The following is an 18457-nucleotide window of genomic DNA, read 5'->3' on the forward strand; positions in this document are numbered from 1 at the left end:
GGGCAAGGGTTCTCTAGAGTGTGTAGAGGGAGCCAGATGGAAACGAGCCTATGGACTGCAGTGGCTTTCTTGGGGGTAGAGCTCACCCTCAAGTTGGTAGTTTCAAGCTAGGGGCTTTGGGCCAAATGAAGAAACTGGCCTTCTACTAGGTGGCACACATATATATATATATATATATATATACCCTGTTTCCCCGAAAATAAGATCTACCCCGAAAATAAGACCTAGTATTATTTTTGGGAATTGCTAAAATATAAGACCTACCCCGAAAATAAGACCTACTTGTGACCTTTCCCAGGGCCAGTGGTAGTATGAGGGGAAACTTGAAGAGCCGCGGGAGAGAATTGGCGGTGCCCAGCGCTAGAGGAAGCGAGGCGGCAGCGGAGGGAGCAGAGCCGTATAAGCCGATGCTTCCTCTATAGCGCCGGCTCCTGTCACAGGTGGAGTCATACCAAATGCACTCCGCCTCTGAGGAATAGATAGTGAAAAAGCGCTTCGCTCATTCTGGCCAGCAATTGGTTACCAAATTGCTCTTGGAAAGGTACGGCACCCCTGATTGCCCTGATCATCATATTCTTAATTTTGCCATTTTGGATTATATAATTTGGATTTGCATTCATTTTGGATTGTTGTACATAAAAAACAAATAAGACCTACCCCGAAAATAAGACTTTGTGGGTTTTTTGAGCCAAATAAAATATAAGACAGTGTGTTATTTTCGGGGAAACACGGTATATATGGCAGGGATGGACAAATCCTAGGAGCCAGGTAGCCTCCTTACAAATTACAGCTGGCACCCAACTTTTATGGCTTTCTCTAGTTGTTGCCAAGGGAGCTGGCTCCTAAAAAGATTCCTGCTGGCTCCTTGCTTGGACGGGCTGGCTCCTGAATTTGTCCAACCCTGATACATGGGACATATAACTGGGATCCTGAGATATAATATGTAATATTTTTCTTGAGTTCCACTCAAGTGACCTTGTGCCCCACTCTAACAAATAAAACTGGTAGCAGCCTGCAGAACATGATGATGGTTACCTACCTTTCTGGTGGGCAGTGAGGGAAATCTTTGCTCACTTTAAGAGCTCTAGACACTGCTGCTATTCAAAACTTCCAGGTGTGTCAGATAACCTTTCCCCCACCGTGCCCTGTGGTTCCTCCCACCAATCCCAACCTCAGTAATTATGTAGCCGTTGGTGGGAAGAACTACAGGACCCAGTGGAGGGGACACACTATCTGACACAACCAGAAGCGTCAGATAGCTGCTCCAGTGGCTTCTGAATGGAGCGAAGGTTTGCCACCAGCTAGAAATCACCTTCTTCTTTTGCAGGATGCTTAAAGTTTTATGTGCATGAGTTAGTGACAGGGTCACTTTAAGGTGTCCATTCACATTAGATGAGATTTTTGCTGGGACCGGATTGGTCACTGAAGCTTATCTGGTAGATTGAAAATCTTCCTCGAACATGATTGCTTTTGCTTCTGATAAACTGGAGGTGTCTACAGTGCGTGTCACCCAAGGCATTGGTCCGATCCAACAAAAATCATCTGGATCAGTCTATGGTGATATTGTGTCTATGCTGCACTTGGCCGTATTGTCCGTTTTGGTCACCCCCCCGCCTGTCCACTATTATTCTTTTATCATTAGCTATCACTTTATCAGTGTCCTCTCTTGTCTCACTCCTCGTTCTCACTCTCTCCCATCACGGGTTCTGCACTAGCTCTTGGCTCCGTTGCTTTGGTTTTGGCTTGGAAAGTGCAGACTAGCAGTTCCCTCCACAAAGCTTCTCTGTTTCCAACAAATCCTCTCAGAATTTGGATGCATTTTTGTCTAATGATTCAGCAGCACATGAGAGGAACTGAGTTGGATCTGTCTGTTAGCCACAACCATCGTTGTGCTCCACCACCCAACGCAGATGATCGCTGACCGTTCATTTTGGGGAGCTTGTTCATCTGTTCCCGGACACCTTGATTAACCCCATCTGCTGCTTTAAAGCCAGCCCTATCTCCAAAATGATGCTGAGATGCTATTAAATGCTTTAAAGGCAGAATCACATTTATTTTGGGATGTGTGGTATGGGTCTGACTGAGTCACATGACCCAGCTGAAATATGCGTATTCTGCTATTAATACACAATAGCTCAACTGACCTCATTTTTTTCAATTTTCTGAAATAAGAACTGTCTGGGATTCACCTCCCCCACCCCCAGGAGGCATTCTAATTTTAGCCTGCAACATGTTGAGGAATAGAAGGAAAAATCTGACAGGTTTTTACAAGGGAACAGAAGAAATCCTTATTTCAGATGTTTTAAGGCAGGGGTAGGCAACCTTGGCAACTACAAATTCCACCATGCCTCTGAGAGTCATGCCTGTGGCGGTCAGAGTCTTGCAATGCCTCTTGGGACTTGTAGTTCCACAACAGCTGGAGTGCCGAGGTTGCCTACCCCTGTTTTAAGGGATAAGTGCCCTTGGGCATTGATAAACTAATTGGACCTTGATACATAATATAAAGCAGGGGCCCCAATTCACCCTTGTTATAAAAGGACCAACATAGTGACATATGTAGTCTTGTATTCTGATTAGTCTATACTGTTAATAGCTGTAGTGATGGTTCACAGCATATTTGTTTTATTTAACATAAACATGACCCCTAAACCTCACCACACACTCTGATTGCACAGTCTTTCGATCTGTTAACAACTATGTAGTGCAACGGTCTGCTTGATTGGATCCATATTGATTGGATAGATTACATAAGTCTTCATATTACATAGCTTTGGTAAATCTAAAGTTGATTGTACAAAGATTGTACGTTCAGGTTATAATGTGTATGGTGAACACTTGGGGGCAGGGGCGTCCCGAGGCCGGGTGTCAACCGGAGCGGAGACCGGGTGAGACCCCATCGTGGCGTCATCACGCGTGCGCATGACGTCACCACGCAAGATGAGGTATGCCGCCGGGTCCCCTCCTCTCTCCTGACACTGTCGGGCTCTCGGTCCATGACCGAGTGCCCGACTTTTTAGAGGGGGTGACAGCAAAAAGATTGTCAGTGATTTTGGTGTCACCCGGGTGCCGCACTCCCCTTGTGACGCCACTGCTTGGGGGTTGATTTGTAAAACTTCTGGCTAGCTATACACCGGTTATACAGCATTTCCGCCACTAGATGAAGCTCAGGAACATAGGTAATTACTATGCTCCTCGGCCTCATCTAGTGAGGGGGAATGCCATGTGAATGTCTGCCTGGAAGTTTTATAACTCATACTTGAGTTTTGGAGAAAAAGTCATTTTTTGCATATATAACTCGTAAACACAGACACAATATACACACACACATATATATATATATATATATATACTGTAGTTAATGCAGTGCCTTCTTCTACACGGAAGATTCTAGATTGGTGCTTCGTAGGTGTTTAGGTGACAGATCCACTTTAAGGTTCCTGCCTTATCATGTGCCACTGAAGAGCTTAGGCTCGCAGTTACTTGACTACGCTATACTAATCTTTTCCATTTTTTTCTTTGCAGTGATTCGAGCCAAGGCCATTGTGGGTAAAGAAATAGACAGCGGGAATGACGTCTATGGGAATCCCATCAAAAGGATCCAGTATGAAATCAAACAGATTAAGGTATGAATTAAAATGTCATTAGGGTCAATTCACTGAGAGATAATGTCTGTGATATTTCCCATAACAATTGTTATTTCAGCAAAATAAAGAACATTGTGGTAAAAAGTCATCATGCACCATATGGTTTGTTGGCACCTGACCCTCACACCTATATCAGCTTGTTGGACATCCCATTCCAAAACCATGCCCCCCCCATAATTGCGGCTATAACAGCCCCCACTCTTCTGGGAAGGCTTTCCACATAGGTTTGGAGGATGTCTGTAGGAACTGGTGCCAAAAGAGTATTTGTGAGGTCAGCTACTGATGTTGGATGTGAAGACCATTATTTCCCATTCCAATTCATCCCAAAGGTGTTCAGTAGGGTTGAGGTCAGGGCCCTGGCAGGTCACGTTGACCAACCACACCAGGTTGGTCAAACTATGTGTTTATAGAGCTGGTTTTGTGCACAGGGGGATATAGTCATGTTGGGACAGAAAAGGACCTTCACCAAAGTGTTACCACGAGGAATCTCACAATTCTCTAAAATATCTCTGTATCCGTAATCATTAACAGAACCCTTCACTAAACACACCTGAACTCAATACTTTGGAGGACTGTTTGCATACTATTGGTCATATAATGATACGTGTGGTAGTCAACTTTTGGCCATGTGGTGTCGCTTATGAACCTAATGTCTCATTTTTAGATTTACTACTGGTATTTTTATGAATTATTCACAAAGCTTTTTACTTTTATATTAATGTATACAGAATCATGGGGGAGTAGTGCTGCCATTATGTTAGCACGTTGCCCTAAAATTACAATATATTGCTCTTGCTGTGAGCACCTCACTAAGTAATCTGCTGAAGATAAACCACACTTCTGGGAGTGTCAGAACCCCCCTGTTGCATTTAGTGGTTCCTCCTGCCAACCCTTTTGTTACTACATAATGTAGTAGTGTAATAAGGGTCAGACAGAGAAACCACTGAATGCAGCAGGAGACAAGGAATATGACACTCCTAGGAGTGTTAAGCTGGCCTTACACTATGCAAATTTTGTCCGGTTCTTAAAGGAGAACTATGAGGTGAGTGCTTTTCACTCACCTCATTGTTCTAGCCGACCTGTGACAATGAGACCGTCACAGGTCGGCTCAGTAGATCGGGAGGTGAGCGAACACATACCGGCGTTCGCTCACCTCTCGATCCTGTCACGGCTCTCTGCCGTGACAGGGGAGGGGCTGGATTCCCCCCTCCCCCCTCCGATCCGCCAGCGCTGACTGGCGGAACGGACGGGGGAGGGGGCGGGTACAGCTGGCTCTGCCTCTAGATAGGCAGAGCCAGCTGTCAGTCAAGCAGCTGGGCGGATCCCGGCACAATTGTCGGGATCCGCTTCAGCTGCGGCGTCTCAGTATACCGCGAGCAGCAGCTGAGCTGAGCTGAGCTGCAGCGGTATACTGAGCCTAGGGTGAGGGGAGGACGCTAGTTTGTGTCCTCCCGTTACCCTAAGGAGAACTATGGGGAAAAGCCTTAACCCCATAGTTCTCCTTTAATGAACTGGCCAAAATTCGCACTGTGGTAGCCCCTGTCGCCAGACTTACTTTCGCCAGCCTTTGATCAGAAGATCGAAGGAGCCAGATGGAAAATGTTTGGGCGAACAGTGATGGCAGCCAAACAGCTGCCATCAGTGTTTGAGTATTCTGATAGCAGCACACCAACAAAGAGCCCCTTGGAATACCCTGTACGGCAGGACTCAGCATACCAATAGGAGGAAAAGCAGAGAGATGACCTCGTCTATCTGTTGCTTCTCCTTCACTGTGCAATCACAGGGAGGTGTGCAATGGTGTCTCTTAACTGCAGCTGGGATTAGTCAGGTCAGCAGACTGGGTGTGCTATATGGCAGGGCAGCGTAACTCTTAGGACTGGATGGAAAGACATACAAATCATTTGGCAGGTAAGAATCTCTATTATACTGCAGTAATAACAAAACATCTGCGCTCAATGAAAATACACTAAACTTTAATCACTGGAAATTATTGATTTATTTCTGCATTCTTGACTTCGCAGATGTTCAAGGGGCCTGCTGAGGACATCCAGTACATCTACTCAGCTTCTTCTTCCGCAGTGTGTGGAGTGACACTGGAGACAGGAGGCAAAAAAGAGTATTTGATTGCAGGTTAGAAAGCAATGACGGCTTGTCAGTTAAAAGTATATATCTGTACATGCTGTCCCCTCTCATAACCTCCACACTCCTCTCCTATACATACTGCGCACTCTTGTACCTTCCACGCACCTGTCCTGTACATACTGCCCCCTCTTATACCCTCCACACTCCTCTCCTGTGCATACTGCCCCCCCCCACCGATGCCCCCTCTTATTTCCTCCACACTCTTCTCCTGTACATACTGCCCCCTATTATTTCCTCCACACTCTTCTCCTGTACATATTGCCACCTCTCATAACCTCTGCACTCCTTTTCTGTACATACTGCCCACTCTTGTACCCTCCACAAACACTCCTCTCCTGTACACCCTGCCCCCTCTTACAACCTCCACACTCCTCTCCTGTACATACTGCCCACTCTTGTACCCTCCACACTCCTCTCCTGTACACCCTGCCCCCTCTTACAACCTCCACACACCTCTCCTGTACATACTGCCCACTCTCGTACCCTCCACATTCCTCTTCTCCTCCTGCTCTTAGGTTTGTAAATCTGCGCTGTGGGGGAACGCTGTGGAATAGACATGGAGACTAAACTTCACATCATTTAAACAATGTTTTTCTATAGAAAAATAATGATAAAGGCAAATCTGTGCTACAGTGTAAGGTCGTTGATGCCCTTGTGAATGCATTAGCTGTATTGCCCAGAACTGTACAGCACATTGTATACAATGGGTGCAGATTTGCACTGACAAGCACTGTACTATATAGCTGTGTACAGTATTGCACACTATGAGACACTTTTTTGCTGCAGATGAGGGCGATAATGGCACACACCCACAACACTTTAGGCTGGCTTCATACCTATGTGTTACTATAACAAACGGTAAAAAGCATTAGGTCTGCTTCACACCTAGGCGTTTTTGAGCAGTTGGAAAAGTGCATTTAAACACCCAACACAAGAAATCCCATGATTCTCAATGGCCCATGTTCACACCTGAGCAGCAAAAAGCCAGCAAGGAAGACGCCTAATGCAGAAAAAGGTACACAAGCTTCTTTTGGCAGTTTAAAGCTCATTTTTCCCCCATAGACTTCAATGGAAATGCCAGAAAACGCACGGCAGAAGCATGTTGCACATTTTTGTGCATTTGTATGCGCGTTCGTCCATTAACCGCAATGCTTCTTAAACTGCCAGTCAAAACACGCGTCTTCATGTGCGTTGGTTTTCACGCACGTCAAAATGTGGGCAAGCACAAGGATTTTAGCAACTTTGACAAGGGCTAAATTGTGATGGCTGGACGACTGGGTCAGAACAACTTGAAAACTGCAGGATGTTCCCAGGCTGCAGTGATCAGGACCTACCAAAAGTGGTTCAAGGAAGGAAAACCGGTGACAGGGTCATGGGCGGCCAAGGTTTATTGATGCACCTGGGAAGCGAAGGCTGGCCTGTGTAGTCCGATCCAATAGAAGAACTACTATAGCTCAAGTTGATGGATAAGTAAATGCTGATTCCAATAGAAAGGTGTCTGAACACACAGTGCATCGTAGTTTGTTGTGTATGGGGCTGCGTAGCCACAGACTGGCCAAAGTGCCCATGCCGACTTGTGTCCCATGCCAAAAGCACCTACAATGGGCACGTGAGCATCAGAACTGGACAACAGAGCAATGGAAGAGCGTGGTCTCATCTGATGAATCACGTTTTCTTTTACATCATGCGGATGACCAGGTGCGTGTGTGTCGCTTACCTGGGGAATAGATGGCGCCAGGATGCAGTATGGGAAGAAGGCAAGCCGGCGGCGGCAGTGCGATGCTTTGGGCAATGTTCTGCTGGGAAACCTCGGGTCCTGCCATTCATGTGGAGGTTACTTTGACACGTTCCACCGACCTAAACATTAATGCTGAACCAAGTACACCCCTTCATGGAAACAATATTCTCTGATGGCAGTGGCCTCTTTCAACAGGATAATGTGCCCTCCAGATGTCATTCCACTCGAGCATTTGTGGGATGTGCTGGAAAAACAAGTCTGATCCATGGAGGTCCACCTCACAACTTACAGGACTTAAAGGATCTGCTACTGATGGCTTGGTGCCAGATACCACAGCACACCTTCAGAGCTCTAGTGAAGTCCATGCCTCAATGGGTCTGGGGTGTTTGGCAGCAAAAGGGGGACCTACTCAATAGTAGGTGTGTGGTCATAATGTTATGGCTGATCTGTACACACAGACACACACACACATATATATATATACAGTGGGGCAAAAAAGTAACTTTGAGCAAATCAAAGGCTTGCCCTATAGGAACCTAAAGGCTTATATGTCAGATCCAGCAGTTTAATAATGCTTAGTTAACGTTAATTAGCCCACATGCAGAATATATTAGTGCTAATTAACATTAACTAAGTGTTAATAAGTGGTAAAATGGGAACAACCTTCCCCTTTACACTTTTGCTGGATCTAACATATAAGCCTTTAGGCCCCTATACTGCAAGTCTTTGATTTGCTCGTAGGAACTAGAACTAATTAACTGTATGAATAATGTAACAGCTGTCACAGTCACCAAGTGGAAGTCATGAAACATGCAAAGTCTACTCTGCCCAAAAACGTATTTCTCTTGTTCTTAGCAGGTTTTTTTATTTTGTGTACACCGCCTGTGGTGCATCCACAATGTAGTGTATACCACCAGCTTTGTAATTTGCTGGAAATGGAGACAGGTGGCAGGTCGGGGTTAGGGTTAATATAATATAACCCTATACACTAACTCCGGCATACACAGTCATGAATGTGGCTGCCCATGGCAGAGCTGGAAGAAGACCGACAAAGGAAATCAGCGGCAGTAATGGAGCCAATCAAGCACTGCCTTCTTTTAGCCAATCCAGTGGTTCCTCCCTCTTGCTCACTCTATTTAAACTCAGTGCATCTCACAGCTTGCTGCCTGAGCAACTCTTTTCCTAGGCTAGTCGCCGAGCCCCTGTTTGCTGTAGAAGTTGCCATTCTTTTTGCTGATCTGTGTACTGATCTTTGGCTTGTCCTTGGAAATGCTTGTCTGCTACCCGTCCTGACCTTTGGCTTGTCTTCTGGTATCTTTGTCCACAGCCTGCCCTGACCTTTGGCTTGTCTCCTGGTATCTGTGTCCACAGCCTGCCCTGACCTTCCGCTTGTCTCCTGGTATCCGTGTCCGCAGCCTACCCTGACCTCTGGCCTTGTCGACCATCGTTAGCAGAGCAGAATGAACCTAGGGGTTGTGACCCGGGGCTTGCAAGTATCGTAGTCCATCTCCACCATCAGGAGCTCTGGTGAATGCTGGCTGGTCCTTAGACTCCACTCCGTGGGGGATCCCATGCTACCTACTCTGCATCGCGGTATTCTTCTTCATCTGGGCTTCCTGTCATCCTCTGCCAAGCCCAGCTCCCAGTCTGCATACACTACTTGCACCTTTCTTACCACCTTAGCTGTCCCACGAGTATATGCAGGGTCCATGTCCTTGAGTCCAATCCTGACAATCATGCTCCAGTTCAAGGATCGCACTTTTTCAGATTCATATAAAGAAGAAAAGGTGTAGTTATGAACCCTCTGCACCCGCTCGCTCTCTTTTTCTAAGCTGCATAATAAACAGGACAAGGTGGTATGCTTTAGGTGCAACATTCACCTAACATAAAGCAATTCAATTTCAGTTTACTATGCGTAGGATTACTTATAAACCGGTTCAGGGACTCGGCTGTGGTTCAGTATATATGTCATAATTCTCCCGCATGATGTGGAAACTTCCCTAGGATTGCACGAAAATACACTTGCAAAATGTTGCATCTTTGTAATATTTGTGTTGTATACGACAAAAACATAAGTGGATGCAAAAAAAAAACAGCTTTCAGTTCTCAGATTTTGAGATACCGCCATCACTTATTCAACTTTGTTCAGCACGGTAGAGCAGATAGTGATAAAATGCAAAGTGCTGCAACCCACGGCAACCAATCAGATTGGAATTACTGGAGTTAGTCTAGTGTGAAAGGCTAACACTGCTTGGCTGCTGTGGGTTGCTGCAGCATGCAGATTGCCCCTGTCCTTATAAAGGGCCACTACAGTGGCTTTGGGTCAGTTTATGACGTTTGTAAGTTTATTAACCGTTCTTTTATATGATTTTATTTTACAACTTTCGAATACGGGTATCAAAGTATAAAATTTAGCCATCAGCTGAGCTGTATGTAACCAAAGCTGAAACTTGAAGCCAAACTCCAGGTACAGAAACATTCATTGAACTATATTCCTTTATAGCCACAAAGGATATAAATCATCTTTGTGTGCACCAAATACCTTTGCCAATACAATTATGACCTTATAAAAGTAGCTGTACATGGCCTGTGCACAAGGTGCAGAGCTGTGGGAGGGGCACAGCAGGCTCCACCCACTACAGGCTGTCTGCAGAAAACTACAGGAGGGGTCGAATCCAGGACCAGTCCCCCTGCACAAGGAGAGAGAGCGGAGCTGTGGGAGGGGCACATTAGGCTCCACCCACTACAGGCCACCTGCAGAAAACTACAGGAGGGGTGGAGACAAGACCAGCCACCCTGCACAAGTAGAGAGCAGCAGTGAGCGGTCTTTATTACAGGAAACTCCAAGTTTCACACTGGATTACTGCACAGATCTGGAAGAAATACACAAAGCTCACCAAGATTCAAGGAAGAATACACCTGAATTTGTATTCAGACAATATTTTCTTATCTCAGAGTTCAGCTTTAAACTTGGGTATAAGGTAAAAGTATAAGAATTAGTGTTAAACCGACTGAAGAAACTCCAGCTATGATACAAAACCTTTCTCAGATGAGCCACAAGATGTAGAAACATCCGTTTACCTAAAAGAGGAAATACACAATGTAAACTGAAGGTTGAGTTTTTTATAAAGGAAGCCTTATGCCGTGTGTGTCCGCATCCAGGTGACACCATTGCAGGGGTGACACCAAAATGGCTGACATTCATTTTGGTGTCACCCCCTCTGAAAAGTCGGGCACTCGGTCATGGACCGAGAGCCTGACAGTGTCAGGAGAGAGGAGGGGACCCGGAGGCATACCTCATCCCACCGGGTGAACGTCCCCTCCTCTCCCTGCCATGTCCATCACTAAGATGGCCACCGGCAGGCATCAATCAGATGGCCGCGCAATGACAACCCGGTCTAGAGACCGTGTGACAGCCAGTCTCGGGGCACCCCTGTCATTGCATGACTCCCACAGGCAGAGGGATGATGGGTAGTTTTGAAGAGGCATGATGGGAAGTTTTGTCATATTTGTTTCCATTGGTCTTCTGGCTGCTCCAGTAAAGTCACGCATCCTTCTGGTTCTCCTTCAGCAGTCACAATGGAGGGTCCCTACTGCTGTTCTTTAATGATGTGTGAGCACGGTTTAGTGCAGTAGTACTGTGAACTCAGGCTGTCATATTGACACAACCCCCAGGAGGCGGGTCCGTGACAGCCTGGGCACACAGGAAGTGGGTTGAATGATACTAGCCATCATTCAACCCAGAAGACTGACCTCTAGTGGCAGAAAGCGGGACAACTCCAGAAGGTATTTTAGCAAAAGCTACTTTTTTCTTTAAAGGGCTAATTATTATTTTTTTAACAAATATTACCATTGAGGTTCAGCACTACAGGTAATAATAGAAAATAGAGTACAGATATATTTATAAATGCAATATCATTATTTTTTAGATCATTTACATGAGTCGGCTTGCTCTTAGACCAGTCCCTTCTGCCTCGTTCCCCCTCTGCTGCAGTAGTCCAAGGTCCCTGAGTCATCACGTTTCATACACTGTGCCTTGGATGCTGAGGAATATACCATCGCTGCAGCGAAGGGGGGCAGAGGCTCCAGGGACTGGTCTAAGAGCCAGCTGGAAGGATCGAGTGAATATCACTTTGTTATTTTTGAGCCTAGAAACAAGCACTTAACCTTTGCAATGCGGATGCAGCCCCACTGCAAGGCTTCAGAAAACTTTCCCCCGGTGTTCTGCTTTAAGTCAGACAGTGACAGGTTTTTGGAGAAGATGGTAACCATCCACACTCTTTTTTCCAGGTAAAACAGAGGGTACTGGAAAAATGCACATCACACTGTGTGACTTTGTGTGGCCATGGGAATCTCTCACCCAAACCCAGAAGAAGAGTCTCAACCAGAGATATGAGATGGGCTGTAAGTGTAAGGTAAGAGAATATTGTATGGGTATATGTTTAAGGAGGGGAGGGGGCACCACAGATGTGCCCATGTCACCATTCTGTTAGGTGTTTGAAACTGGAAAGTGAACTTTGACTACAAGCATATTAAAGGAGAACTATGGGGTTAAGGCTTTTCCCCATAGTTCTCCTTAGGGTAACGGGAGTACACAAACTAGCGTCCTCCCATCACCCTAGGCTCAGTACACCGCTGTAGCTCGCGGTATACTGAGACGCCGCAGTGCAGCTCGCTGTATACTGAGACGCCGCAGCTGAAGCGGATCCCGACAATTTTGCCAGGATCCGCCCAGCTGCGTGACTGACAGCTGGCTCTGCCTATCTAGAGGCAGAGCCAGCTGTACCCGCCCCCTCCCCCGTCCGTTCCGCCAGTCAGTGCTTGCGGATCGGAGCGGGGAGGGGGGAATCCAGCCCCTCCCCTGTCACGGCAGAGAGCTGTGACAGGATCGAGAAGTGAGTGAACACCGTTATGTGTTCGCTCACTTCCCGATCTACTGAGCCGACCTGTGACAGTCTCATTGTCACAGGTCGGCTAGAACAATGAGGTGAGTGAAAAGCACTCGCCTCATAGTTCTCCTTTAAGGTCTCATGTGATGAGATTTTTGGGTCCCAGCCATTTGCCTTATGCCCCCATGTTTTATCTGACATATCTGTCCTATTTTGGCCCATGTACCCCCTCATCTGCCTTCCCAACAAGATATTCAGGAAAAAGTTGCAGCATGACTCATTTGGATGTGAGACCTTCATCTGGAGACATACTGTAAGAAGTGTACCGCGTGTTCATAGAGAAGAACATTGCAGCAAGAGATCCTGATATAATTACACTTAATGTAGCAGCAACATAATCTGTAGGGATCTACAACAGCACAATCATACAAGGATTGAATAACTTAGGGGTCTATTCACGAAGCTGCCGAAGGATTTGGCCGTAGCTTCGGCCGATCCTTCGGCCCCAGGACCCCTTCAGTCAGTAGAACCGAAGGGGTGCTGTACGGGCTATTCACAATAGCCCGTACAGCTCCCGATCATGGCCGAGCGGCTGAGCCGAGCCGAACGCATATGCATCGGCTCGGCTGAGCCGTGCTGAAAGCCGAAGCTGGCCACATTGTATACAATGAAATAAAAGGCAGAGGAAACAAGCTTTCTCTGCATGTATGTGACCACCCACGAACTGCATTGAATTCACCAAATCAAATGTTGTTGTTCTCATTTTCCCCTTGACGAGTCCAGTTTGCTCGCTCTAATCCTCTTTGATCCGAGGCTTTGGTTCCATATCAAAGAAAGCATTTCTCTTGTTTTAAGCTTTTTATTTAACACTGAAGCAGAGTTTTCACTTTCAAAGCAGCTCCTTCGTGAGCGTTTGATGTCAAGCCTCCACCATATGCAGGCCGCTGGACTGAGAACAAAATGTTCCAATTTTGTCTCGTCTGACCACAAAACCTTTGTGTCACATGCTTTTAATATCAGCGAAGTGATTTGTTGCAAACCCAGGGTGTAATTCGAGACACCGGAGCTTGCAATAATGGCTTCCTTCTTACCAGTCCGCGCCATAGGAGAGCTTTGTATACTTTTTTTGGGGGGGGGGAGTGCGTTGAGTCATGGACATCTGACCCAGTACAGGAAGCTGAACTATACATTTTACAGCCATTCCCAACCAATGCAATCTTCTAAAAATAATAAAGTAGCAGGAGGAATGAATAAATCCTGTGTTTCCTGCAGCTATTATAGGGTGGGCACGGCTCTTTTCTTCTAATCCCATGTTAAAAAAAACTGCAGGATTTTCAAAAGTTAACCCTTGCAGTGGGGCTACCCCTGCATTGCAAGGGTTACCTGCTCGTTTTGGTCTAAGGGAGCAAATAAAGAAATATACTCACTCAATCCTCGGTCCGTCCAAGCTGCTAGACCAGTCCCTCTTCTCCCATGGGCTCCAGCAGTCTTAAACCCCGCTGATGTAATCAGGTTTAATGTAGGCATCAAAGGACATAACATACCCGGTGAGGGGGGTGGGGGGGATGGGGGGAAGATAGGTGAGCGGTCACTGCTGCAGGACCAAGGATCAGATGAGTGTATCTTCTCTATTTCGTTCCCAATTGTAACCTATTGCTGCTTACACGTACTTAACTGCGGTGGCTGCATTTATTTTCTTTTTTAAGCTTTTGTCCTTTATTTTAACCTGGTGATCCGGCCAGTAACACACTTCCTGTTCTATGGTGACAACGCTCTATGGAGGAGGGACGGAGCCAGGATAGTATTAGGCCTCATTCACAAGGGGACTTTTGCCATGTTCTGGGATACCCGTGGCATGAACCTACGGTCAGGTGTCCATGTTAAGATACAACCGGTGTACCCACTGATGGTAATGACATGGTGACAACGGTCCCATTTCTCTCAGCGGCAGTCCACATGTAATCGTACATGGTATGACTACATGCAGTTTGAGATAGATGATTGTCGCTGGACGGAGGATAGATGTGTCACTAGATGGAGTTTTCTATGCTCCTTGGCTCCATCTAGTGACTGTAATGGCGTGTGAATGGCATTCACCCAGATATACACTGGGCAGAAGATTTATAAATCAGCTCCAAAGTCATCACTGGATAAACAGGTCCAAAGTGAAAATGTAAAAATTGTTTTGGTCCATATTAGTGATACAGGAACAAGAGCTGAAGTTGTTGAAGTCCAGTTAAAGCTAAAGGTCCACGTAAGGACTAAGACTAAGGTCCATCTATGACTACCCTGTTAAAGGAAGTGGGAATTAAGGGGTCTACTGGTAAAGAAACAATACTAGTTGCATTTTATGTATAATTTTTTATTTTAACTGTCCTATTCTGTTGTTGGCCCTGCAGATCTCACGCTGTCCTTCCATCCCCTGCTATGTCAGTGCCCAAGACGAGTGTCTCTGGACGGACTGGATGACAGAGAAGAGCATACACGGCCGGCAGGCTAAGCACTACGCCTGCATCAAGCGCAGCGACGGATCGTGCTCTTGGTACCGGGGGACCGCCCCCCCGAAGCAGGAGTTCCTCGACATAGAGGACCCCTAACTCCCGTCTCTCTCAAGTCCCAGCCGCCAGTTCTGAAGAGCCAACCCCCCAACCTTCCCCAGAGGAGGAGAGGAGGCTGGGGGGTACGGCTTTTTTCTTTTCGGCCCAGGTTAATATCAGTTCCCTGCAAGTCACGTGACTGAAGGTAAGAAGCTGGACTGCCAAACCGCCATGGGACGCAGGGTTTAACCCCTTCATTGCTGAAGAGATCGCAGCACTGAAAGGATTAAATGGAGGCGGAAGGAGGATGGACTCCGACGGCCACCTTACTTCTAAGACTTCCTTTCACCACCTTTTCCGATCACAGCGCACAAGGCCATATATATCGAGAATTCCCGAATTCTGTGTAGCTGGTCTACAGCCCCTTTCCTCACTTACCCTTCGCCCCTCACCTTTCTTCCTTCCCACCATGCTTTTATCTCTAAGCCGCCAAGCGAGGTCCAAGCTGTGAGTCACAGGCTCAGTTATTACCCAGAATCCTCTTAGCGTAATGGCGATTTCCTCTCATCGTCTCGCCCTTAGCAACCAATTGGATTGGGCAACTCAACTTGACCTGTCTACTTTGCTTATGCTTATTGTACCATATATACTAGTAAATCTGGCCAATCGCTGCACAATCGCCTTTAGAGGTACCAACAACTGTGTGATGTGAGGTCCTACCCCAAACAATCCATAATCAGGTGGGCACTTACAGTACGCAGGTTGTACCATCAGATTGTGTCATGTGCGGTGAGCTTAGAACTGGCCATACACCTTGCTGTCTGATTGTACAGTAAGGGTCTGATTTCTATAAAAAGTGACAGTAGGATGTTTCTGTTGCTCACAGCAGCCAATCATATTCCAGACAGTTGCTTTTGCATTAGGGGTTAGATAAAGGAATAGTTAGTTAAAGGGCTCATTCACAGCAGCCCATGTGCTTTATGCTGGTGTGCATTGTGTACTTGTGAGTGTTACAACACATCGCACTGATTACGTTTTTCCTTTATTCCAAGTTAACCAAAAACAATGAACTCAACTTTATGCACTGCATCACGTTGCAACGAACTGCATTGACATGCATTGCACAGAAGTGCAGACATGCACTTTTACGCAACACGCGTATTTATTGTTACAGACATTTATATGGCACCAACAATTTACACAGTGCTTTACATCAGTCCCTGCCCTCAAGGAGCTTATAATCCCTATCGCACACACATACTAGGACCAGTTCAGGAGCTAATTAACCTACCAGCATATATTTGGAGTGTGCGAGAAAACCGGAGTACCTGGAGGAAACCCACCGAAGCACAGGAGAACATGTAAACTCCATGCAGATAGTGTCCTGGCCAGGATTCAACTATACCCAGTGTTTCAAGTCATAAGTACTAACCACTTCATCATCGTGTGGGAATTTCTGGTGAGTGATCTATGTATAAATGGCCTGTCTTAGTCTCAGTGCTGGATGAGGGAATACTAAATAGGGAATTGTTATGATAGCAGTAAAGAAAATTCCACTGCTGACTTTAAAGAAGGTCATCATCCTTCACTGATCTGGTGGCTCCAACTTCACAGGCTGTGTATGTGTTTAAGGTCAATAGTGGGAGCCCATATCCAGTTTCAGTTTTGTTAAAAATGTCCCTCTCCCGTATAAAAAATAAAAACTTTGCCAAGCAGTAGTCACTCTCTCCATGCCCCAACTCTGCCCTATGAGCCCTGGTCTATTGCCAGTCCTCTTATAGGTTGACTGACGCCGGGCGTCAACCCACTTCCTTTGAACCCAGAGAGTCAAGGACTTGCACCTTGCAGCTGTGCCATCAAACTGCCCTAGGCAGCAGAGAACAGTGCTCACCTCAATACTTGAGCCCAGCTCCATGCTGCACTCAGGACTGCCCAGAGCCAAAAAGGACAAGAGGAGGAAGTGACCAGACTGAGGACATCCAAAAAAACATAAGAGAATTCTAAAACAATAACCTAGTGGGGAGGACCTAGGGGTAACTGTGGGGTCGGGGGTGATTCAAGAATAGAACTGGGCCACCAAGCTTGCATCTTGTTTTGAGGACCAGTGGCTGAACTGCCACCATCATCCACATTAGGTAGAGCGGATGAATATGAAAAACATAATTATGGCGCCTTTACGGAGTTCACTGTGTCCTACTGGGGCTAAGAAGCTGAGAAACCATTTTCTTTAAGCTTTTCCAAACTGTAGCTAAGGAGCCACCCTACCTAGTTGTGTAGGGGGAAAAACCCAAAAGAGTGCTGGTTTTGCAGAGGCACTAAAGAAAACATGGTTGAACTTGATAAAGTAGACCCCAGGGGAAGGAATATTCCGACCAATATAACCGTGATGAGGAAATATTTATGGATAGCACCAAACGGTGTTATCAGATAATATTCCTTCATCACAACTATATCGGTCAGGATATTCCTTCTTTTGCAGTCTACCTTGTATAGGTCCACCATGCTTTCATGGGTGCCTCTGCGAAACCAGGACTTTTTCATTTTATTCCGCCTACACATGTCATTTTACCATCCTGATTTCCTTCAAACGGACCAAGGCTGGGCTCACCCAAGCATCTAGAGTGACCACGTCCTCCGTGGAGACAGCCATACTCTCCATAGGCGCTCACCACAAGTTGTATCTACCATTACATGATGGTTACTCGCAACCTCGTCTGATATAGTTATACCATCCTTATACTATAAGTTATACCATCGTTATACTTCCATTTTTTACCTTATGAGCTCATGTTTGATAACTAATGATTACTACACAATAAGGGTTCTCCCCTATCCTTGTTTTTCTCATGTGGCTACCACAGAGAACCCACTCGGAGAACCCCACAACTAGTTTTCGGTTTGCCCTACTTGGTTGCCATGGGCAAGACAGTCACATTGATACTTGCCTTCAACAGTTACAGTCCCATTGGTTGCTACAGGCAATACAGACACCTTCCTTTCCTCCAACCCTCATAACTCAGCCCAATTCGACACGAGCCTGGTGTACTGCATAGTCTTTTGTTTTTTTGTTTATTTTTGGGATATTTAACCCATCAGTGCTACCGAAGGTATTTCTCATATTTATGTCATATTATTTGATATTTCCCCCGGTTTTAGGTTTTCCAGTCCTTGTGTTAAGCCAACCCCACTTCTGTGCAAACAAGTATACTGTAACTCACACAGTAATGCTACTTGTAGAGTTTCTTGCTTGGTAAATATAAAATGGAATGTGTATTTTATTATTATTATTATTATTATTTCCGCTGCCAGTATTAATTTAAAGCTTTTGTTATCTTTGTGTTTTTTGCTGATAATGAAGTCTGAGACTTGGGGAGAGAGAAGGGGAAGGTTGCATGTTCTGTGCTTTGCACTCATTCTGACGCTCGATGACAAATTCTGTATGTGAAAGTTTCATAGGTGCCATTAAACAGTATTATCTGCCAATTATATGTATAGCCTTTGTATTGT

The 18457-nt window shown here is 46.0% G+C and overlaps 1 protein-coding gene across 1 annotated transcript in view; it reads left to right on the forward strand.

Annotated features, from left to right (window-relative positions):
* TIMP2 (TIMP metallopeptidase inhibitor 2) overlaps positions 1–15546 on the forward strand; it is a 33164-nt gene extending 17618 nt beyond the window's left edge. The window contains exons 2-5 of the mRNA XM_018567875.1: positions 3523–3623; positions 5666–5774; positions 11815–11939; positions 14813–15546. Coding sequence (XP_018423377.1) covers positions 3523–3623; positions 5666–5774; positions 11815–11939; positions 14813–15010 — 533 coding nt within the window. The 3' untranslated portion in view covers positions 15011–15546. The remainder of the gene's footprint in view (positions 1–3522; positions 3624–5665; positions 5775–11814; positions 11940–14812) is intronic.
* Positions 15547–18457: the final 2911 nt, after the last annotated feature.

This window comes from Nanorana parkeri, unplaced genomic scaffold (genome assembly GCF_000935625.1).
Source record: "Nanorana parkeri isolate BGI_ZX_2015 unplaced genomic scaffold, ASM93562v1 scaffold1106, whole genome shotgun sequence".
Lineage (NCBI taxonomy): Eukaryota > Metazoa > Chordata > Amphibia > Anura > Dicroglossidae > Nanorana > Nanorana parkeri.